The 24691-nt window shown below is 43.8% G+C and overlaps 2 protein-coding genes and 1 long non-coding RNA gene across 4 annotated transcripts in view; 2 read left to right on the forward strand and 1 right to left on the reverse strand.

Annotated features, from left to right (window-relative positions):
• ralgps2 (Ral GEF with PH domain and SH3 binding motif 2) overlaps window positions 1–24691 on the forward strand; it is a 54510-nt gene that overhangs the window by 29107 nt on the left and 712 nt on the right. Inside the window, exons 10-20 of one of the 2 annotated variants that reach the window (XM_019896797.1) lie at window positions 18305–18442; window positions 18969–19059; window positions 19138–19205; window positions 20067–20205; window positions 20289–20440; window positions 20541–20595; window positions 21009–21086; window positions 21960–22065; window positions 22528–22620; window positions 23911–24016; window positions 24143–24234. In XM_019896797.1, the coding sequence (XP_019752356.1) occupies window positions 18305–18442; window positions 18969–19059; window positions 19138–19205; window positions 20067–20205; window positions 20289–20440; window positions 20541–20595; window positions 21009–21086; window positions 21960–22065; window positions 22528–22620; window positions 23911–24016; window positions 24143–24234 (1118 nt within the window). The remainder of the gene's footprint in view (window positions 1–18304; window positions 18443–18968; window positions 19060–19137; window positions 19206–20066; window positions 20206–20288; window positions 20441–20540; window positions 20596–21008; window positions 21087–21959; window positions 22066–22527; window positions 22621–23910; window positions 24017–24142; window positions 24235–24691) is intronic. The other variant, XM_019896798.1, reaches the window with a different exon arrangement.
• LOC109532138 (uncharacterized) lies at window positions 915–1759 on the forward strand. The gene is made up of 2 exons (XR_002171324.1): window positions 915–1576; window positions 1641–1759. It is a non-coding gene; the product is annotated as an uncharacterized LOC109532138 (long non-coding RNA).
• angptl1a (angiopoietin-like 1a) lies at window positions 1617–16062 on the reverse strand. The gene is made up of 6 exons (XM_019896799.1): window positions 15781–16062; window positions 7724–7978; window positions 6273–6893; window positions 4410–4603; window positions 3062–3332; window positions 1617–2148 (listed from the first exon to the last, which is right to left on the reverse strand). The coding sequence occupies exons 2-6, from the start codon at window positions 7911–7913 to the stop codon at window positions 1961–1963; spliced, it is 1464 nt and encodes a 487-aa protein (XP_019752358.1). The 5' UTR covers window positions 7914–7978; window positions 15781–16062; the 3' UTR covers window positions 1617–1960.

Here is a 24691-nt window from a genome sequence, read left to right on the forward strand (position 1 = left end):
GATAAATCAGCGCGAAAATGAGGAATAAATCTTCTTTCCTGTAATATTTACACTCTTTCTTCGCTTTGGTGCCAAGATGACATCATGCACGGTTTCCAGCGAGGAAAATTCATTTGTGTGTCTTAAGGCTTGACTGTGTGTTCTGGTTTTTGTTTGGCAGATTGTCTAGTTCAATCTCGTAGCAACTGAAATTCAGTCATAAATTTTTTTGGGGTGTGTGTGAAGCAAAGCTCAGCTGGCCACAAGATTGAAGAAAGCTCGCCTAGCTTTTCTGCAGAGAAGCCTTCATACTAAAGCGACGCGTGAGGGACTCTCAAGCCGATCTGTCACTAGCCTTGGTAGCCACAGACTGCACCCTTGTCCGCATTTTTCACAGCAACCACTCTGTTCAATGCTCTGATTAACTCATTCATGTTCACACAAGCCAATCACGGGTGCACAAAGAGACCACAGAGACGTGTGGTCCCGCTGTGATGAAACATAGCCTTCTTGAAAATGCTTCTCTGATTTGCTATTTAGCCCCTCCTTGTCTGCAGTAGCACGAATTGCATTGCTCTTTGGAGCGTCTCGCATACTGAAAGCGAATTTACAAGAGCGAGCATTGGTCGATTGTTGCCGTCTGTACTTGTCGCCTCTGGCAATGGGCCCTTTTGGCTACACAGTTGACCTCGGCAATTTTCTGCCTTCATATCACACTCGCTTCTCCCGCCCCGTTGTGTTGATCGCATTTGTCACTGTCTATTGGGTGGCTTGCGCTAACATTAGCAGTCAACCCCACTGCCAGAATTTCTTCAACCTCATTAACATAGCTGCTTCATACCTGTAGCAAACAAGTTAGCATGCCTTGCGCACTATCCTGCTGTTTTCCTCACACCTTACTCAAGCCGATCAGTAAAGGACACAGAAAGCTTTTATAAAATACTTTTAATTGGACACATTGAATGACAACTGGCAGTGTGTCACAGTCTTCTTTTCCTCCATACAAGTATCCCCCCCACCCCCTTTCACTCTGGCGTTGTATGCCACGTCTTAATTTTGCATTTCCGAAACGGATCTGCAGTGGTTTTAACAGTAAGACTTTTGTGGCAGTGTGCATAAATATTTTCTGTTGCTGTAAATTTAAAAGGAATGAAAATGGTGAGAGAGGATACACATTTGCTTTACTTACAATGAGAATGTTCTGGCATCTATGTACTGCTGCAACGCTATTCATCACAGGCAGTTTTAAAATTGGCTAACACATGACATTACTGGGCAGAATATCAATAGAGAAGACTGCGCTTTCCATAAATACCTACTGATATACTAGGAACAAAAAAAAAAATGCAAGTCGCAAAAGTGGCTTTGTGAACTTTTCGGGCCTGAGTAGAATCACATTTAAGTTAAACTCTCACAAGCAAAGGCCATAGGTATTTACATGCCTGCGCATTTCAGTGCCAGGGATCCCTAAAAATGTAGCGTGGCACTCAAATTAATAACAAAGTTTATTCTTTAGCCTTCCATATGAACATAATTACTTCCGATGTTGACAGTAAGCTGCTCCTGAGAGCTATCTTCTTAAGTACAAAAAAAAAACGTAAGCTGCTCCTGAGAGCTATCTTCTTAAGTACCGTACCAAAAAAAAAAACAGAAAAAGAAAGACCATTCCGTCTTTCCCCAAGAAGTCAACTGTGTCACATGGGAGTAATATTGATTGTCCCAGGAGCCAAAGGCTGGATTCATGCTGCATGGCTCAACTGAAACAATTTGGATTTTTTTTCCGACTTGGCCTTCAGGAACAGTTTCTATTCTTTTCGGCATTTGAGCTGCTTGGAGTCCATCAGTCCTTGCAAAAACATATGCCGTCGTTTATTCCTCCTCCTCTTCTCAAATGTCTTTTATCCTCGTACTTGTACAGTGTCTATTCAGGGATGCATTTTTTATTTGTGGAAAATAAAGCAGGAGCCACTGTGGCGAGGATCTAGTCAATGGGTCGGATCATCAGGCACACGGACTTGAGTGAGTAGAACCCCCCTCCGTATTCGGCCCAGAAGATCCCGTCTTGAAATTTGCTGCGGTAAACTCCGCCGCTGTACCACACGCCGTTCAGGTTGGTCTGGCCACATGCGTTGTACCACCAGCCGCCCTTGTGGAAGTGGGCGCAGTTCCCTTGAGGACAAACACAACGGTAGCAATGAAGAGCAAGTGAAGCTGATAGATCAATGGATAGTACAAATACTTCATTATTGATAGTATAGGTACTTGAAAAATCACAATAACAAGTATCTGTTGTGACTAGACCGCAGTTGAAATCGTGTAAATGATCGAATGAAATGGCGGGGATGTGAATCGTGGACCAGTCATGACGATGATGCAAATAGATTCTGCGAAACAAAATATTCATCATCTTTAGTCTTATTTACAATGAGAGAATTGTTTGATGTCGTCTGCTCCAAGAATGATTTATTGCCAACGAGTTGTCTTTTCCCAGCATAAAACCACCAGATTCTGGTGGTCAAAATGTCATTATATATTTTCAGGGGACTGTATGAGCAAAATTTCCCATTGTTTTGTGAATTGTTTCACAGTAAAAGAAAAGACAGGGAAATATGTTGAAGAAAAACCTGAGCCAAAAATATCTTATTTTTCTTCTCAGTACAAACGAAATATAAGTTAAGAAGAGGAAATCTAATTTGTATGGACTTTAACCACAGCATATAACCCCTGTACATTATTGACAGTATTTTAAAAAAAACTTTTTTTAAAATACTCTTTTGTATTCCATTCAGAGTCCATACTTTTTTATCTTTTTTTCTCTCTTTTGTATTCCATTCAGAGTCCATACTTTTTTACTTAAAGGACCCGAATCTGTGACGCTGGGCAAAATTGCATTTCAGCATTTGCATTTGACTTCTTGCGCCATATTGTGGCATCCATTACACTTGGATTTTTGTTATTCGCAGCAGGTTTCAGCCTTCTCCGTTGTGCACTTGACTGCCTTTGTAGTTTTGTACTTGCATTAGTCTGTGTATCTGCACTTCTACTAGCCTGAGTATGTTTTCCACCTCTGACAGTCACGTACCTGAGAAGGCATCCTTGTCTCGGTCCAGCGTGGTGAATTGTTTGCCGTTGTGGCTGGTGAAGGAGTCACCGGCGTTGCCCTGGTAGGCGCCCAGCCTCAGGCGGTAGCCCTCGCTCTCGGGCTCCAGGCGGAAGCTGCTGTACTCTGCGTACACCTTCTTGCCGTTCCAGTCCTCCAGTTCCACCATAAGTTTGTAGTCACCCTGCTTGCCCAGGTTGTAAATGTTCTCCAGCCCGAGCCAGTGTTCGCCGTCAATGTTGCCAAAGCCTCTCTGCAAGAGGAAGGGTTTTTCCATTTGTAGTAGAGCTAGGTGACTATTAATTCAAGTTTATTGCTCAAGACATTTTTTTTTTTGGTGAAAAAGCAACTTTTTGGCTTTTCTGATTCCTCTGGTGTCCATTTTTCCAAAAAAGCGACTGGCGACTTGCTAGCAGGAGGGACTCAAAACAAAACAAAACAGTACTTGTCTTGAATTATGTCAGTCATTTCCTTTCTCTTCAAGTGAAGGGGAAAATGAGTCAACAATTTTTGAGTGAAAGCCCCTATCGCTTCGTCGTAGGTGTTGTTTACCAGTTGATAATTTGACATATGGAGATGTTAATGTAATAAAGCTGCAGTTCGTCTGTCGGGATTCGACAATTGCTCAACTTCAGTAAATTCACAGCTGCTAAGATTCCTTTCTTGCTACACTGCCAGACAGCGGTATTGATTTCTAAATGTACCTTTGTATGATGCGACAGAATCAGAAAACTCCCTTGACAGTCCTTTCCTGGAAGCTGATGTGTATCACAATGAAGTAGTGAAGCTGGCACTTGGGGGGGAAAAATAAACATGCTGCATTTCCATCTCGGGGTCTCAGTCTACCGGCACATTGCTAATTCTGTATATTTGTGTTACGGTCCCTGGCCGCGACTGCACTTTGTTTGAAAATATGCAGCTAAACTGTTTACGGTCACGGAACACGCATTCATTTAGTGGCCCCAAAACGAACCCCCCATCTATCCATTTTCCAAAGAGCTTGTCCTCATTAGGGTCGCGGGTGAGGTGGCGCCAACCCCGGCTGACTTTGGGCAAACGGTGGGGTGCACTCTGGACAGGTCGCCAGTTTTAGTCACAACTCTAAATGAACCCCAAAGACAAAATCCATCTTGCATAGGAGCCATACATAGTAGGGCTGAGAACATACGTATATTTTAGAATATCAAATAAAATGCTGGAGAGGCTTAACTGGGGCTAAACACAAACTTTTTGCGACTGTAACTTGGGACTTGCTTGAAACCTAAAGGTTCAAACCTCAGACTTGCACATGACTTGCACATATGTCAGTTACTCCACCTCTGGAACATACCTTGTAGTTCTCCCAGTTGCGAAAGAAATTAACAGAGCCGTCCCGCCTCCTCTGCAACACGGTCCAGCCGCCGTTGTCGAGGCCGTGCTCGCACCAAACTTGGATCAGCCGCTCGCTGCCATCAGTCTTCAGCAGGTACATCCCGCTGGTAGTGTGACCGGCTTTCCGCACCTGGAAACAGTCCTTGAATGGACCTGAAGTTTAACAAAAAAACATTTTTGGAATAAAATATCAAGTCACTATTATCTGCCCCCCCCCCCAAACCCCTGAATAAAAATAAAAAATGAAATATGCAATAAAGTTTGAATCATGACAAAAATAATACAGAATAATATGGACATGAAACTCAATACAAAATAATATAAACAGAAATAATATAATGAACATATAAATTCAAAATGATGTAATCCTATTCAAATGAATGATAGTGAATAAATAAAATGTGAGATCTTAAAAAAAAATAAATACCAAATCTAAAATAAACTCAAATACAAAATAATCGACAATCAACTCAATGTGAAAATAAATAAAATGCTAAATGTAAAAATAACTTAACATATAAATAATCACAATCTAAAATAAGATAATCTACAAATAAATGAAACGCAAATCTCAAAATAAATGCAACTAGATACAAATACAATATAATAAAAATAGAGGGATACTAAAATAAATATACACTATAATAATAATGTTATAACGTATTTAAATAATATATAATACCATCAAAAAGTACTTGAGCAGTAATGTTTGCCAAATACTAAATAAAATAAACCAAGACAAAAATGGCAAAGAAATCGGTGGAAAAAGTGTCCGTGTCTGGAGGGAGGTGCAAAACATCTCCTTTCAACCGCAACCCTGCAAACATCCTGTCATCCAAAGCCATCCAAACACACTTTTGATTGTTGTGTGGATGAATATTCACAAGCGCATTGGCCCTAAAGCCGAAGCAGCTGAATCATCCCGCCGCGTTTCCTCCCGTTTACCCTTGTGTGAGTGTTAATAAACCAGCATGGGTGTTGCGTGAGGGGCCTTGGGGGCCGAAGACTACGGAAGACGGCTTTTCTCAGTTGTGTGGGATCACCATGGGGCCCGGCGTCAACCCATAAAGCCACAGTGTTTCAACAAGGGACTTCAGTAGCCCAAACTGTGCTCTGCTAATGTGTATTGATTGTAATGGTGAGCGTACATATACCAGATTCTATTAGTGGTCAGTTTCATGGTTCCAGTTAGCATCCAGTGGAAGAGTTGGTTGTTTTCATTTCGTGCCATATGTACTGTTTTTCCACTTTCTTATTTTATCTTTTTGTGTGATAGACGGTGGCGCATTCTGACTTACGTTATGTAATGTTGAATTTGGATGCTTCGCTTGTCTGCACATCCTTTTTTTTTTTTTTTTTTGTTATTATGCACCAATACACGTGTCGACTGGCTGCTCGAACTCTAGTCAGGATTTGTTGGGCTAGGTTTAGTTCCTTCTTGTTGTTGAACCAAAATCTGCAGTACATATGCTCTCTGAGAAGCGGCCAATAGCATACCGGATGATTTCACTGTCTCACTTAGTTGCCAAGAATGCATTAAATATGTATTTGTCTGCACGGTTGAAGAATATTCTAGATGGTAGTCTGTAAAAAGTCACTAAAGCGAACAAGGGAGAAGCATAATCGAGATGTGCTTGATCAAACTACAGGTTAAGTTGATATTGAATGAATCAATCAATACCCTCCAGATCTCTCGGAATGTTCTGAATGCCATTTTCATGCCAAAGGCAGAGGTCTCATGCCAAGGCCACACGCAACCGAGCGACACCTTGAGAAAATTGATCTTGATGTGTTGGTATAGATTTGGGGCACGGCTACCCACCATCAGAAGTGAGCGTTCCCTGTGGCGGCGGAGGTTCAATTCCAAAGGGGCTCGGAGTTGGCGAGTTTGTGCGCGATCCTCGCGAAAACGCCCTGTTGTTGTGGTCCCGCTGTATTTCGTTGGTGAAGCGGTTGTTGACCGGTATGGTCTGCGGCACCACCTGAACCAGCGGCGGCATGGCAGGCAGATCGCTGCGCCCCACGGGCCTCAGGCATTGTTCTTCCAAGGCTGAGATGAGAACGGACTGGTTGTTGACCACCCCGGCCATGGTGGCGAAGCGGGCCTCCAGCTCCCTGTACCTGGAGTTGAGTCGTATCATCTCGGAGGTCACGTTGAGGACGCGGTTCTCCAGCTGGGCCAGCTCCAGGGAGTTGTCCCGTTTCCTGATGATCTCATGCAGCAGCTGCATGTAAAGCTGGGTCACCCTGGAGTTCATGTTCCTGCTCTCTTTCCTCAGCAGTTTCATCTCGTTCACCAGGTTGCCGTCCACGTCCACCACCAGCTGCAGCGTGTCGATCTCGCGCCGCTGTTTGCTCAGCACCTCCCGCACGTCTGCGAGGTCCATGCGGGTCACTGCGTCCTTGTTTGGCTCGGGGCCTGTGGAGCTGGCACAGATTGGACCTGATAACACACGACGTATGCAGGCAGTGAGAAGTCGAGAACAGCTAAAGATCTGTTCACCGTGACGTCACATGTACTTCTAGTTGGCAACAGCTCAGATGGCACCACGAGTAAAAAATATTTTATTGAAAAAAGGCAGTGTGTGAATGAGGAAAAATGGGGCAAATTGCTTTTTTAGCTGAATTCTCTTGTCCCGTTGTTTGAATGTGTGATGCGTCAGTCGAAAAGATGATGCTCATGAGATAGATTACTTGGAAGGGAGAAACTTCAGACGTAGTTGACATTGTCGCTTAGGGCCTGGCTAAATAACTGATGTTTCTGATGGTAGGATGGTCACAGACAGGCTGTTTTGACGGTAAAATGGATATTAAAGAGCTGATGTAAGTTAGCAGGCTGGATATCGATTTACTAAATTACTCAAGACAACTCAACCACACATTTGATGCCTATCTATGCCTTCCACAAATCCAATGATGGAGGTTTTATTTTCAGTCTGTCCCGTTTCCGAGGCAGCCCTACAACTGTTTACGATATCCACTCAATTTAGCGTCCTTATCCACGTTTCACTTGATTAATCTAGATGTTTTTTTATTTTTATTTTTTTAAGTAAATTGGGTTTTCACACCAGCACTCTGACTAATGCTGTTCTTTCTAGCCTTTGCACGTGAACTGTAGACGTCAGCTTGGATGAGACACGAAACATCTTCTAAGACAACCAGAGCACAAAGTTCCGATCTCTTCAATGCCCTTATAACAAACCAATCCCGTTAAATGGAAAATAATCACAGGCATGTTTGAGGAACAAGCAAAAAAGTAATAAGAGTTCAAACCTGTAATTTTCTGCTCAGGCACTAGGAAGGTGTAGGAGCACTTTTTGCCATCGGGATCTACGAGGGCTCTTTTACTCCTGTGAAGAGACGCCTCTTTTGTCCTCCGGGTTTCCTTGGAGTTCCCACAGGAACTTCCTCCCCACAGGGAGAGGCAGAGTAGAGCGCACAGGCTCCACATCAGCCCCTGCATTGCGTTATGGTGGATTGATGGACAGTGACTTGTGCTCCCCCTCCTCCAAGGCCCCCCGGGCCCGCCTGCATGAAGACAAAACCTTGAAAGTCTAGAATTTCTCCAACCGGGGTCCGTGAGTCGTGACTCTGGGGTCAGCAAAATCATTTGCAATAAAATGCACATACAGCAACTTCATACATTGGGACTTGTCAGTGGCAGGACAAAAAAAAACACTACAACAAATGCGATAATCCAATTATTCTTCCCTACCTTAGCTTTGGGCCAACCAAAAACTGGGATAACCTCCAGCTCACCCACAACATGATAGTGAAGTTAAGCAGTCCAAAAAAAAAGAAAATTATAGGAAATACTTCTTTTTTTCCCAATTACCGGCCTCTCTCTTATTTTTTCATTTATTAATTTTTTTATTACTATTTGTTTTTGAATAAAGGTGTCTTTTGATTATTAAAAAAACATATTGGGAGAATCAAGCTGCATTTTTTAAAAAATTCATCTTAAAAGTTAAGCGCTTTTCGGTGAATGGTTGTTTGAAGAAGTGTGTCAGCAGCTTTCAGTTTTGTTTGCATGGAAAGACCCGAAAGAACACTTTTGGATGGTCTTCTAGCAGGTCTGTTTTTTGTCTGTCGGTTCCCCCGCTCTCAGACACGCTGTTTATCTGAGGGCCTGCAGGTTACGAACCAAATGTGTGGCGGCTGACGACCGAGCTTTGTCTTTGCTACCAATTCTCGCACTTTGCTTTCTTTACAAACTTTGTGGGCCTTAGCGTGAGGATTTTTTTGGTTTTGTTTTGTTTTTGGTCAAAGCACATATTTTACATCATAAAAATCTCATTGCATCTCACCAACTTAACCACCAAATGAAAATATCTAGAAAGATTATTGCATCTATATGGCTAAAAACTGCAGTTTAGCCAGAGGTTGAGCCAAAGGTTAACGGTACCTTCTGCCTTGCAGTGGATGAGCATTTAATTGTCATAATACGTCACTAACACATTGACAAACCAGATACATTATTTACAATGAATAAACCATCATTTTTAGGACAGATTAATTGGTTGAGAAAGCGCTATTATAGTGGAATGCAAAACAAATAACTTTGACAGCAGAAATGTTGGCACAATCTTGAATTCCCAGGCCGATTCTTGGCTATGCAGCTCTTTGTTTAAAAAAAACCCCAAACAATTAAAAAAAACTGTTCAAAAGTAAAAACTGAGGAAACAGTTGCGACCTAACATGACTCACTCACAGCTCAAAGCGAGTGAAAGACCTTCAATGAAGCAGCAAGTGCTCACAGAGGAGGTGCAAAAGAGCCGGCCAGGAGCTGAATGGGCAGACGTGCCGTCCTGGTCTCATGCTTTTCAAAAAAGTGGGGAGACGTGACAGTCACGCATCATGTCGTAGCCCATGGCTGGATTTACGTTCGTGCCCAAATTATTTACGATGGTGTGTATTCCAATGATGCGACTTGAAAGCAAAAAATGGGAATCATGTCACTTGAACCCTGCCTTGTAAATCCACTTGATTGAGTCAGAAGACCTTAAGTCTCTCCGCAAAGACACCAATTAGCCTTCATCCTCATCTAGTGTTAATTCTATTCCTGTTTTCCATCAACCGACTGGCACGGAAACGATGACGCCACCCCCACTTAGCTCCCTGGCCTTGGTCGTGCCTTCTTCGAATGCGGCTACATCGCTCCTGACAGTCAGTCCTGACTCATGGCGAAGACCACGAAATCCACTCCCTTCTGTGTCTCCCCTTATGACGCCATTGTGGTTCTTGAGGGATTCTGACAGCGCCCCCGGCCCCTCTCCCGCTTACCACCACCACCACCACCACCACCCACGTTTCTTGGAGCTGCTCTATGAAAAGGACTCGGTAACAGCGACTGGTTGCGTGGATGCGAGTATCCAGATCAGTTGCTCGTCTTTCCAGAGGCTAGTCGACAGCAAAGAGATGGCAGACCGTAACTACTTAGGCAGCAGCCTTACAATAAACCGACGACACTATTTGCAGAGGATAGGGACAGATTGATTGACAACCCCTAAAATGGTGCTAATTGCCTTAATAGTGTAAACCATAACCATACCGCTACACTAACCTGAACCCGAAACGTTTTGATTTCATTTCATTTAAATATAGCTTCCAAAAGTCAGAATTAGGAGGAAATGGATCATCATGCGTTCTTAAGGGGAGTTATTGCCTTCGAGTCTCTACTTTAGCAGGTAAAATACATCCGCTGTAGGCTTTAAGTTTAGAAATATACTTAGCCAGTTTAAAACATTTAATTTTTTTCCCTAGATGAACTCAGGGGTTCCTCAAGTTTGCGGCCGAGTTCAGTTTGCACAGCTTTGACGTAACTAGAATTTGTGAGAATGAGCGTTAGTCTATAACTATTGCACTCACACAGTAGAAATGTCATAATTTCAGTAGTTATAAATACATAAGACAACGTGTTAAGATGCATGCGTTCGGACCCTTGAGGGAACCAGAGTACCTGGATTGGTGGTTTGGTTTTAAAAAATATATATTTTCTCCTTATGGTACTCTATTCGTATTTGGACTCGTTTTTGCGGGCCGTTTCCTCTCACATAATCATACTTTCTGCCCTCTTCCCACTCTTCCTCTTTGCGGTTGTCGCTAAATCGCTTCAACTGAAAGCGATTTGGCACACGGAAGGAAACTTGATGCCAATTTCTCTCCCCGAATAGCAATAGGATTAATTTTCATCTCCCGCCTTGTTCGTCACTCTCGACGAATGCACATGTTCAATAACATAGCTGTGAAAGCAGCAAAAATCAGCGTGCAACAAAAGGAGCCGCCGCGGGGCTCCGAACCCGCCCGCCTAACAGTATATTTTGGCAACAGGGCCAGCCACATAAGTCTTTCGAAGTGCACAGCCAGGTCCTCAACCTTCTAACATTTATTAACAGGCGTCTCTTCCCAGCTCGCTATTTCTGCACTGCGCTTTAATTCGGCTACCTTGCTGTTTTTGGCGCTGCCATGAAAGGCACAACTGTAGTTTGTATGTCAGCTACTTGCTTTGTACTTTGGATCACAGGTTCTTTGGGCCTATGGGGATTTTCAATCATTTTCAGTTTAATATGGGTGGGCTAACTTTTTTCTTTTTTTTCTGTTGAATTTTTTTTGTCAGACAAAGGGCCAGGTCATTTGGCTAAAATAAAACTAAATTGACTGTATGAAATTAAGTTCAGTTTTGGTTCGCTCAGAGAATTTAATGATTTCCTTTAAAACTACCCATGATTTAACACGACGCTATGCTTACCAAGTGGAATCTATAAATTACTTTTTAAATGTACCGTATATCTGTAGCTTCAGATCTTTTGTCAAAGACCTTTGTCAAGGGGGAAAAGCATTTTTAAAAAGACCAGTTTGCGGAAGCACCAAGAGGGAACTCCTTTAATCAATTTGACATGATGAAAAATAGCATTATTGGCTTTGGCAGAGGTGTGCGCTGTACAATGAGCCTTCTTAGATGCTGAGATTTATGGACCCATTTTAAGGTTTTTCATTCTACTTGTTCACAATGAAACCAACTCAGACAGCATATACAGGAGCTGAGGTTTTTTTCCCCCCCCTAGCATCTGTCCTTTCATAATTAGAGTTAGGGAGCATCTTATTGGACTACCTGAAGGTTTATGTTGTTTCACTACCCCACGTGTACAATACGCATATCGGTACAAAATATAAACACTTCCATGTGTTGTTGGTTGCCGCACAGCTGAAGAGAATATATTTAGGTTATAGCTTGGGAAATAATAGTCTACGTATGTTTGGGGCTGGGGGGAAGAAACAAAATTGCTTACACTACTATAAGACGAAACCTCTTTCTCCTATTTGGTTTGCATTATAACCAATTTATTTTAGCGGTTGGGGTGATGGATGGATGAATGGGACAAAAAAAATAAAAATAATAATTGGAAAGCAAATGTCAAAACACTGACCTGTCCAATTCAAAGTAAGACCAAGGTAAAACCAATGTACAAAAGTTCCTACCAGAAATGGTGTGCAAACCTGTGGACAGTCGTGATTTACGCGATCCAATCTCTTTGACATTTTTATGCTTCAGATTTGGGCAAATACCCTGGTTGGTCATTACGAGCCCTGGAATTCACACTCAAAATGACTGCTTGAAACCAAAATGGCAGTTTGCTGTACAGTATTGGCCATGGTTCCTTGTATTTTTTCACGCTGATAAAATATGTCTTATGCTCGTCTACATTCAATTACAACCCCATTTGGAAAATTTCTTAGTTGGGAGTTCGTCACTGGTGATGCTACATTGCAAGACTTTAGACTCACTCATTATGTTTTATGGACATGAGAGGTCTTTTTTTCAAGTCCTGATGCATTTTCCACCCATCAGGCTTTGTGGATTGTTCCATGCACCACTCCTCACAGCCTGCAGTGATTTACCAAAGCTGAAAATGTATATATATTTTTATAGCCCATATACAGTATTTGCCAGTTGGAAAAAAAGAAATCCCCCATCTGGATTTTTGACTCTCCTAGTTGCCCAAAAAGTTGCTAAAATCCACAACAAATGAGCAATTTTAGAGACAGAAAAGTCATCCCTTCACACAAGGACTCCGTGTCAAGCTGTGGTCCAAGCTTTTGATTACATCATGTCACCAGCCACTGTTTGTGTGTAGTACAAGCAAACTCCCTCCCTCTATTTGTTGCCACAGATGTTACAGCGCTAACTTCCAGATAGTTTTGGAGTTGGAGAAAAAAAAGTGTCAGGAAGCAGACACTAAACGTGAGCACAAAATGCTGGCCGACCTTTGCAGACCCCAGAAATGCAGGCCACTAAAATAAAAAATACTTCTCAAGAAATTAGCCATCGTCACCAGCGTAAGGATGGAAAATGCTTTTGTGTTGCCTTATGAGCCAGCAGTGTTTTATGTCTTGCTGTTAAACACCACATGTGGGACGTATTTAAAAAAAATGGAGCCACGAAGGGTTTTCTCCACAAAAAAGGGACTCGAGCCAGCAGTTTTGTCGGAGCCTTCCCTCGAGATTAAAAGGTGAAAGATGGGGGTGGGTTAGAACGGAGGAGTTTTCCCAGATTAAGTGGCTCACTTTGGAGGGAGACGTCTTGCTTGTTCGCTACTTAGCTCGATCTCACCTTGGTAGCACCCCCAAAAGAGGCCCCGCACACCCCCACCACCACAATCTGTTTTCCTGCTACTAGTAGTGAAACCCAAAACATGTTGGTTTGATGGTTAGGTCAGAGGTCTTTACGGCGGATTAGGGTGCGGCCCCCAACCTTCCTCGAGCTAACCTCTTTCTCACCCCCCAACACCCATCTGCTGCTTCAATCAATCGCTCTTTGTGAGCAGATTCTGCCATCCAGTTGGCTTTGTTCGACTTTAGTGGAGAAGAGTGAGTTCATTTCAACAGTAGGCACGAGCCGGGATCAGATTCTGACTGTTCTGATAACCATGATTAAAAAATATTGCGTCTTCAGGATTTTGTCAAAATGTAAAAAAATGTTCAAAAAGTAAATAATACAATAAAAATGTGGTGTGGTGGTCCTCTGTGTTTAGTGAAGTAATGACAAGAGTGGAAACGAACTGACATTAGCCACGCTACTTAGCTAGTTATCTGCCTGCGAGACGATAGAAATCATTTCACCTATATTAGACACATTAACTCTTGTAGCCGGATGGAAAAAACGAGATAGTGTATTCGTAACGTATTAACGTTAACTTGAATTTCTTGAAGCATCTATTGCTGGTGTTCTGGTGAATGTGACATCGTAGTTGGAAGTATTGCCTCCAATACTGAGATCCACTCTTGGTAAGCACGTTCACTTACTAGAGCAGGAGTGTCAACCCCATTTTCTAGCGGGCCACATTTTAGTTACGGTTTCCCTTGGAGGGCCGTTCTGACTGAAACCAGAGAAAAGGCGTCAAGAATAACGGTTTATTCAACTGTTGTGTACGTTACTGTCATGAGAGGTTTGGTCACAAGAAAAAGCTTACAATATCTCTCTTATTTGTTACATAGGAGCCAAATGGTACAAATTTTAGTAAGTATCACGGAAGTTGATTTGCTTTCGCGGGCCACATAAAATGATGTGGCGGGCCAGATCTGGCCCCCAGGCCTTGAGTTTGACACCAGTGTACCGGTACTAGTGTCTGTACTTTTACAAAATACACTGAGGGAGCACTTTTGCCACCTCTGGTTTTCTCTGTAGTGGCTCCATCAATCCTGATTATGGCAAAAGTTGAATGGAGACAAAAGGAGTTCAGTTGCCTCAAGTCAACTTTTTAAGTGAAGAGTTGTTCCGAGCTGCAGGCCCTCTCAGTCAAGTCCTGTCACATTCTGTCCAGAAAAGGACCCTCCAATCTCCCAACACCCTCCTCCACACACACGACCTCCTGTGTGCTTGCCTTAAACACACACGGGCATTGTATCAAAAGCTGTTAAATAGTGGAAATTCCCTCTGTAGGAGCCCCTTGTGGTGGGTCTTCCCCCCTCGCCTCCTGATGTAACATTGTGAGTGACGCTGGGAAGGTGAGGCTCGAGCTGCCCGGGGATCCAGGGTTGAGTGGAGATCCGGGAAGGAAATTAAAGCCCTTAATTGTAAGGATTCGCTTCTGGTATTGTTTCTCCTCACCGCATAGTCCACCTCAGAGTGAGTGGTAATGCTAGTGTTGAGTTGAACGTTTCCATGACTACCACTCACATACTTTGTTAGATTCCTCTTCCTAATCCCGTGATGACCTGTCCTGTCAACTGTGTTCAGGCTTCTCATTACCAGCGAGAAGCTATGAACAAGACGGGAATTAGACTCTAGGTCCAATGGCGGACAAGTCTCTGTCAGCCAATCGGTGAACAGCGCTCCATCCTCCATTTATGCCTAGCATTACTACCGGCTACCTGACAGGGATTATTGTACTTTTCTTAAATGGAAATGCAATAACATGCAACTCGATCAAACCAAAGGTTCCTGCCTGCGGCCTGGTCAAACTTTGAATCATTCGCTCGGTGCTGCCTGGGCGACCTTTCAATCTCGCACCGATTTTGCTAACTGATGCTGAGAGCCAGTCGTACCCTTGCCGTGGGTCATTTGCGGTTAGCGTAGCAAAGCATGCAGTGACCCGCAGTTTCAGGTGAGGACTGGAATGTCCTGGATGTTCATCAAGCATCTGTTCTGTCTTTTTAAATCCGCGTCTTCTCTTACCCTCTCAATTTCCAGACTTACTGGAGCGAAATATGAGGATTTACTTTGGCCTTTCAAAACGCAAGGTCTTTCTCCCTCTTAAGAGTTTTACTCCCCCAGTTTTGCATATTCGAAATGCCTTTCCCCTCACTGTCACGGTAGTTGGCAACAATCAATGATGTCCTTTTGAGTGGAATGTTTTCCACCATGAAAGCGACACCATCATTCGCTATTGGCCTTGGCCCTTCATTCATTTTGCCGTAATGTTATTGATTTTACCTGGAATACAATCAGACTGTCTCAAGTGGTTCTGTGCCTTTAAGGAAAAAAAAAATCTTCCAATCTCCCCCATCTGATGGGGTCAACCTTCCTCAAGTGTTTTGGCAGGAATGTTGCTTCCTTCCTCTTGTGATTTCGCTCTCTCTGTTGCTGCCCGACAGTCACATATTAAAATGGCACTTTGTGTTTCTTGAGTGAATCTCAGTCTGCATTGATACACGTCATGGCAGAGTCACGTGCGTTCCTGCGCCTGACACCGTTCCAGAGAAGATTAGTTCTGCTAAATAGTTCTGTCTGGAGCTTCCAGACACAAAATATCTGCCGCCTGCCTCCCCCATACACACACACTCATGCACTTTGTCATGTCTTGCATACAAGTTGGTCAAGGAGAACATACCTTTTTCTGAGCAATGAAGTTGCGTGTCCCGCAGTTAAGGTTTGGCGTGTGCGCGGTGTTGTGATTTCATCAAACAGCAGCGTCTAGGATTCATCTCTGTCTTCCTTCTCCCTTTTTTTTTTGTCCTGACAAAATCGCCGTTGCGGTATTCAAGCTCGGGAGGCCTACTTCCCAGAGATGTGTTCCGGGCCAAGGTTCAAAAGCCGACCTCTTGCACAGACTGAACTCCTGACGACGGATGCCTCCGGTTTTTCCACAAAGGATGGGGTGATTTAAGGAGGGAAGGAAGAGGAGGAGGAGGAGAAGAAGGGGTGTCGGAGTTCCAAGTTCCCCCCTCCCCGCCCTTCTTTTTACTCCTCTATTTTCTTTGGAGTGGCCCGGCCTACTTTTGATGTCACTACTTGGTTCCCAAAAAATATATATATCTCATTGTTGTGATCTCTCAGGCGCATTCCCAAGCAACCGGTGGCGCAATTGCCCATGACTCACAGAGCCATTTTACTAAAGAATAGGAAAAGCACAGGGAAACGTGACAATGTCGGCGAATCAGTTATCTTGATAGTGACATAAATATCAATATCTTTGAATCCTTGAATTTCACCCAAAGCAGTTGATGGATTATTTTATCGTGAGGTGTGCGAAGATTTCCTTTCCGGTAGAGCGGTGTGTACGTCGCTCTTCTCGCTCTTCTTTCAGCGAGATGTGTGCACTGATTTCTGAAATAATAAGCATGTCTGTGTTGTAACTGCTCGTGTGCGTGTGTGTGTGTGTGTGTGTGTGTGTGTGTGTGTGTGTGTGTGTGTGTGTACGTACCTACTACTATTGACCAATCGCGAGTAAATCTAGTCAATCGCTTGGACCAACTCAGTATTGACCACACACGCATAAGGATTTAAAATCGGAAAAATTGAACAGGTGTAACATTCACAATTATCAACCATTTTCTGACCAGATCAAGGAGGAATAAGGGTAATATAACCTTCGGTCCTTTGCCGGCAGGCATTGATCGGAAGCGGCGGAATGTGGCTCAAATTTAGCCTAATTATCGGTTTGCGTTTACCCCAATTTACGTGATTGCTGCTCTTCAGGACGGCCACCTCATGGCTTCCAGCCTCCTGATTGCCCACTTTCTCCTCCTGCGACGGGTTGATGCTCATTATGACAAACTACTGCTGGCAATACCTCTGGCTGGAACAGAGATCTGACTGATTGGTGGTGTTTTTGCTTCGGGTGCGTTGTCGGTCCCTGCCTACACTTCTCTTATCAACGTCATCATCTGCTTACAGCAAAACCGCAGACGGGAACGTTTTCTTTCTGTCTCACAGATTTAAACGGCGATATTCCATGACCTCATTCATACTTTATGCATGTTTTGTCACTCGCACTCATCTCCGTTCCACGTGTGTGTGTGCGTGTTTCATTCAAAGAGGGAAAAACTGTTTATGCCCTTGACGTGTTTGGTTGAGTCTGTAGGATCTCGCACCTCCATCCGTCTTTTCACTCACTCTCACCTCATCTTGCACCAACTCTTGCTTCTCTTATGGGAACCAAACAAACGTGGGGCTGCTAGAAAGAACCCAGCCAAGGTGCTGGTAACATATCAGCTGTGCAATGAGTTGCCTTCCATCTGCATTTAATTTCAAAGCCTTCAATGTGTCTGAGAGGCTCATACTGGATTTCTCTGTCAATAACAAGGATCTGCAAGGCGGGCCAAAGAACTAAAGCCACTTTCAAAATATAAGGATGCCAGTGGTTTAAATTAACAGGATTGTGGCTTCTCACTGGGGCCATTCGTTTGCAGTCTCGTGGTTCGAGCCATTGCTTGGTCAATTTTGTGTGTGTGGGCCACTCTAGTAGCAATGTTCAATCCCTGCCCCTGGGAATGTAACCCAGGCTCACCACTGTCCCAGCAAGTGGGGTTCGGTTCTACATTCGCCCTCCTGCACGAGATCCCGAAATCGAGCCGACTTCACCATGCCATGAAATTCGCACGCAAAATGTTTGTAGTTCTTGAATCCTTTGGAGTGTTTGGAGCAACGCATGCCAAATTTCTGAAAGCTCCTTTATCTCTCTTTCCGAATGGCGAGGAGCCGTTCCCGGCTGTGGGGCTTTGTGTTAATATTTACGTCACGCGAGGCGAAGAATCTGACCCAGAGTGTCCAAGGCAAAAGGGGGGAAAAGTTGAGAAAAGATTTTTAACTCCATGGGAGTTTGCTCAGAGTTACTCTGGCCGACTTGGTCAAACATGAAACAAGGTGGTCCGCACGCACGCACGCCTTGGACCTGGCATCTGACCCTGTTAGCGCTCCCAGTCTTGTTTGTGTATTTGTCTTTGCTTTGTAATGAGCTGAACTCCCAGGAAAATGTGTGTTGTTTTTTTTTTTTGTTTTGTTTATTTGTTTTTGTGTTTTTGTTCCAGAGCCAGCAGATGGCCCTTGTCTCCATTTGGCTCATACCAAGGCATTCAAACCGATTTGATGAAGCTTAACCCTACTCCTTCCTCTCTTTCTCTCTCTCTCTTTAGGGATGTACCTGTCCGACCTGACCTACGTGGATTCGGCCTACCCCTCCACAGGCAGCATCCTGGAGAACGAGCAGCGGTCCAACCTGATGAATAACATTCTCAGAATCATATCGGACCTGCAGAGATCCTGTACCTACGGTGAGTTGGAAAACAAACTTCACTGGTTCAAGTCTGAGAACCGGATCCAAAAATTGAGCACAGTCTATTATTACGATTGTGGAAATATGCTGTAATAAAAGGCAGTAGACTGCCCATGTGAAGAGTATTCTGCAAGTTGTTGCCATTTTTCCTTGCTGTTGTTCTGTCTGAACATCCCCTACGGCGCGTGGGAGCATTTGCCACCTTCTGACATCGTATCAATTTACAGAAGCAAGACACTTTAACATTCTGCAGAATCAAGTCCGCTCGGAATTCTGCATCACTAGAACGGTCCCTTTTCCTGCCCTGCTGTTGTTGAAAGCAATTGTCAAGCCACTAGTTAGTAATCGATTGAAAGTGCCCGCAGTTGGGTCAATATCCCACTTTGATGGGCTCTCTGTAAAACACAATTTCCAATTAAAATCTGGATGCGATCTTTGCGTGACAGTGGCGACAGTATTGATGCGAACTCCACTCCTTCACCCACCGATTTTTCTATACCGAAGTGTTTCCATGTGTCTTTCAGATATCCCACTGTTGCCTCACATCCAGAAGTATCTCAACTCGGTCAGGTACATCGAGGAGCTGCAGAAGTTTGTGGAGGATGACAACTACAAGTAAGTGGCTGTTAAAATTGGCAGTGCGCAGATTCTCTCGAGCCGCAAAGCTCCTTTCATCAACGTGCTTTTGTTCAGGTTGTCGCAGAGGATCGAGCCTGGCACCAGCACGCCGCGTGCTAATGCTTCCAAAGAGGATCTTGCTGGTGAGTGTCGGGCTCTACAGTCCCCTGCAGAAGTATGGAACGGCAAGGTCCATTTCTTTGTGTTTGTTGTATACTGACGACATTTGCGTTTCAGATCAAAAGATGAATAGCACACAAATGTTCCGAATTCCAGAGTGTTTTATTTTTGGGTGGTATTTACATTAAGATGACAACTCAGGACAGAGCACCTTTGGTTGAAGGCCACTTTTGAAAAGAGTGAAATGAATTGGAACAGACATTATTAAAGTCAATAAAATGTAATATTTGGTGGCATAAACCTTGCAGTAACCACATCAAGCCTGCGACCCGCTGAGGTCTCCAGACTGTTGCAGTCTTCATTTCAAATGCTTTTGCAGGCCTTTACTGCAGCCTCTTTCGGTTCGTGTTTGTTTCTGGCAGCTTCAGTGTCCTCTTCAGGAGCCAAAATGTCCTTTATGCTGGCAATGTGTTTTGAGTCAGTCTTGTTGCATGACAAAGATTCTTCAGATTAGTTTGGACGCATTTTTCTGTTCAGAATTAATTCTGCTGCTCCCATCACGAGTTACATCATCAATAAAAACTAGTGAGTTCATTCCAGAAGCAGCCATGCAAGCCAACGCCATGAAATTACCTCCACCGTGTTTCACAGCTGAACTTGTGTGGTTTTTTTTGGGATCAAAAGCAGCTCCTGTCTTCCTCCATACTCGCCTTTCCATCACTTGGTCTCATCAGTCTATAAAACTTCCAAAACGTTTGTGGCTCATCTCTGTACTTTGCAAAATCCATTCTGATGGGTGTGTATGCTGCGTGTATGTATTAAAAGTAGACAGTGGTACTTTTGAACTTTCAAGTGCCCCCAACTTACGGCTCTCCATCCCACAGGCCAAGAGGCATCTGCATCTCCTCTGTGCGGCCGCAAGTGTTCAGTGGTGGCCGACGCCACTAAAGTCCCAGCCACGCCCCCTTCCCCGAGGAACCTGCTTCCCTACGGACACCGCAAGTGTCACAGTCTGGGCTACAAGTTAGTCTGTTTTTTTTTTTTTTCTCCATGCATTTTACATATCCGTTTGTCAGCCGGGACTGGTATTTGCTGCGTCCTTTTAGTTTCATCCACAAGATGAATACAGTGGAGTTCAAGAGCGCCACGTTCCCCAACGCTGGCTCGCGCCACCTGCTGGATGACAGCGTGATGGAGAGCAACAGTCCCACTCGAGGCCAAGCTGAGAGCTCCACACTGTCCAGCGGCATTTCACTTGGTGGGCACTAGGGATGGGCGATACGGCTTTAAAATAATGTTTTGATATTTTATAAAAGGGCATAATTTATTTATTTAAATTCACTCCCCCCCCCCTTCAGGGAGCAGTGAAGGCTCAGAACTCAGCGAGGAAGTGTCGTGGCCGGCTTTTGAGAGGTAAGAACCTTAGGGTGGTCCTCATCCTTGTCTGTTGTGTTTTTTCCATCGCAGCCGTGGTCAAGGTGATGAATATCTTCTTCCTTGAAGCGATAGACGTTCACGCAATAAATCCTGCTTTTCCAAGGCCGCCGTGCCTCACCCACCGCAATGTTGCTGAGATTTTAAAACTCAAGACACCTTGAGATTTAAAGAAATCATGTTCGTCCCAAATTGCTGTCACTCTCCTACTCCCAGCCAGACTGAAAATCACCTTCCAAACGTGACTGAACGTTCCTAAAGAGAAAGCCCTGCTCTTTCTTTCCACCCGATGTAAACCCCCTTTGAACTCTGAGGGGAAAACACAAAAACATCAAAAAAAAAAGAGTGTTCCGTGGCGGCTACCCTGTTCTATCTTATCCTATTCTGAACAGGACTCGGTTCTATCACTCTCTGGGCCCAGTGACCCGCGTGGCCCGCATCCCCTACCGAGGAGTCCTGAGGCCCAGCAGGTATACACACCCGAGCAGAATACCAACCCCACCTGAACTCAAACTTCGCTTTTGTCCTTACTTGGTGCCTGCCTTTCAGCGCCTGCCAGGGGGCGGCCGCTGATGGCTAGCTTCCAGTGTGTGAATCTGTGAGTGTGTGTGATTGTGTTTCTAATGCTGGGCTCATCTTTGGGTGTATTCGGGTGACAGCACAAATCAGTTGAAGGGGAGGAAGTGGTTATTTGTCTAAAATCTACTTTTGCTTTTTTCTTGCATGTATTTCTCGCTCTCTCTCTCTCTTACTCTCTCTCTCTCTCACACACGCGCACACGTGCACACAAATGACCGAAAATTAGATGTACATAACTAGCTCAATGTGAGCCAATGCTAATATGTCTTTGGTATAAACAACGCCCCTGCCTTAACAGCCTTTTACCCTCAAATATAAAGCTTTATTCTGAAAGGAATTAGGCCTTATTTTCTTGTAGATTAATATATTTACTGAAAATGTTTCTTTTTTTAAGACTATGACTTAAAAAAATATTACCGGTACCAATATTCTCAATTATACTTTTTTTATTCTCTGAAGATTAGCGAGAAAGGGCAGTTCGTAAACTTGAACAATAAAGATCCCTTGTACTTTTTGTACACACTAATAATCTTTGTTTGAAAGGTTTTACAGCTCTGGCCACAATCTGCACATCACCTTGCTTGCAGCACCTCTGCAGACAAAACCTCCAAGCAGAGTTTAAGATGGCTTTGCAGATTGTGTCGCCTCGCTACTTAGCCCATATCTACTCGTAGCCGCTGTGCACGTCGTCATGCTTGTTTTTTGGTTTAGGTTTCTCGTACGTGTCTCGAGTGACGTCTCGTTTCATGTCACCTGTTTTGTAGCTCGGCGGAGTCAGAGGAGCTGGCGGTTCACCTTTATCCTGGTGCGGTGACGGTGCAGGGGGTACTGAGGCGGAAAACTGTACTCAAGGAGGGCAAGAAACCAACGGTGAGCACATACAGACTTTTATGATTTTGACTAATTAGTTTTTCTTGTAGGACGTAAAACGCTTTGACATTATCATAACAAATGTTGAGCTCTCTGGATGTTTACGATCTGGCTCCCGGGACTACGGTTGATTAATGAGGTGAACAAAGCGCAGCAACAAAATCTCCATTGTTAATCCGGCCAACGCACATCAGGAATATTAATTATCTTGACGTCTTTTTCTCCCTCGCATCCCTTAGTGGTGTGTGCGCTTGGAAAGTACATGCCTCAGTGACCTTATTCGCAAATAATGGACACTCCCCATTGCAAAATGTTTGCAGTGAATCGCTGCTAGATCACACGCCATTGTTTGCACCCCTGCTCTATCGCAGATTTTTTTTTTTGTTAATTTAAGTTTAGCTTGGGTTTAGAATTACTTTAACATCTATGCAAATTTCTGACATAATTGTTGTGTGCTTGCAGGTGGCGTCCTGGACCAAATATTGGGTGGCTCTTTGTAGTACCCAACTTTACTACTACCCTGTCAAGTCCCTGAAGGCAACAGAGAGAAAACATGTAAGCCATACATACACACACTTGCAGAGTGTGCTCACGTCCTGCGTGCTGATGAGAGACTGCAGGTTTTCCGACGCTTGTTTGCCGGCGCAGGTGATACCTATTAAATGTTTAACACGCAGCGCAAGAACGTCTATATGTACACAACGCAGTGTACTAAATGAGCCTAACAAACATCATCGACTCCCTAAGACATCTGATAGCCATTATTTACTCTCGTGCATACACAATGATGTCAAGGAGGAACATTCCACTTGGTGTGCGGCCGAGAAGGGAAAACAATGGTCAACGTGATCAATTTGTTTTGTTTTTTTGGACTGCCTGATTGCACGAAAAAAAGTGTGACTTAAGGCTGGGTACGTACATAATGATAATTGGGCCGAAAATTTGAGGGAATGGTATATTTCAAGCTGGTCCACAAGTTTGCAATCCACCATACAGTATGCCAATTGCCAGCCGCTAAAGTTGATTGACTTAATTCATTGTCAGCAGTATCAAATGTTCCACCGATACAGGGCAGTAATAGAAGGTTATGAGTAGTATGAATACAGTACAATGACATTGTACTTCGACCTGAAATGACTGTTTAGTTGCATTAATATGGTGCCCGCGAAGCTTCAGTGTAAACATTTTATGTCGACCTATAATTATTCGATTGAGACTTTCCACGGCCTTTCCGTATTCCATATTTTTAACATCCTAACCAATTTTCGTTTGAAACGTGAAGGATCCCCACATAACAAGGCAAAAGATTTACCATTCTAAATACCATTTATATGGTTCATACGGTTTTCGGAGCAGATCAAGGAGGGGAAAAAATGACTCTTAACACACCCCACATCACAAGATAATCGTTCAGGATAATCGTTTGAAGACCTCCAATAATCTGGCCTTTGTTGCTTGATCATCAAGAAGGGAAAATGCTCACATTTCGCCAAATTTTCACTATGTGTGTCCCGCTCTTAAAGTGTGGTTTCAGACAAAAAGCCAACGAGCATGCCAGAATTGAAGTTGATTGCTGTCCGACGTGGGAAATTGTTGCACAAAGCCCCTTGTTCAGCTTGTATCACATTGACGCCGGTGTGAAGTGAAAACTGTGCAGGACCCATGCCGTGTGTGCGTGTGCGGACAGATGGTAGCACTCATTGACTAATGAGAACAGTGACATCACTCCCATACTGCGTGTCACTCACAGCTAATGAGAACCTTGTGGAGGAAACACGCACACGCGGGCACATACACACGTACATAAACACACGTTAACATTGTTTCCCGGTGTCGTCCTGCCAGTTCAAGTCAAAGTCCAGTAAGAGCGTGTGTGTGGTTGGTCTGATGGCCATGATGGCGGACGATCCCGAGCATCCGGATGTCTTCATGCTGACCGACACGGAGCATGGTGAGTTGCGCACGCACACAAACACAAAAGGCAACTCTGTGTATAATATATGAAGTTACATTCATAAAATAATAATTCTGTGGCATTTTTAAAAAAAATGTGACGAGTCGTCTCTCTGTTGCCTAGGTAACACCTACAAGTACCAAGCGGGAAACAGGATGAACGCCTTGCTGTGGTTCAAACATCTGAGTGCTGCGTGTCAGAGCAACAGGCAACAGGTGCCATTTACATGCTACATTAACTTCACAGTGTTGCGCTCCGGTAGCTGGTTCAACTTAACTGAGCTTCATGTCACTTCCGTGTTTGAATTGAATAGACGATAAGGTAATGGACAATATGGAAACGATTACCAAACTATATACACATGATTAACCACTGTAAAATGTTGAAAATAGCTTGAGAGGAAAACTGAAGTCTTTTGAATACTTGGACTTTCTGAGAAGTGCTGCATGGCATTTTATCTCCTCAAGGTTGAAAGTCGCAACAAGTAATAAATCCTCGATGGGCAATAACGAGTGAAAATAGTTCATATAGATAATTTGATTTGGCCTCCATTGTAAAAAATCTAAATCTGTAATGTTTCAGTGTCGGAAGAATCCCGTCAGTCACAATTGTTTTTATTTTTTTATTGCATCACTCACGGCTCTCAGACGTATTATATAACCCGTCGTTCGT

The sequence above is a fragment of the Hippocampus comes genome, unplaced genomic scaffold (assembly GCF_001891065.2).
Source record: "Hippocampus comes isolate QL1 unplaced genomic scaffold, H_comes_QL1_v1.1 scaffold22, whole genome shotgun sequence".
NCBI classification, from domain to species: Eukaryota; Metazoa; Chordata; class Actinopteri; order Syngnathiformes; family Syngnathidae; genus Hippocampus; species Hippocampus comes.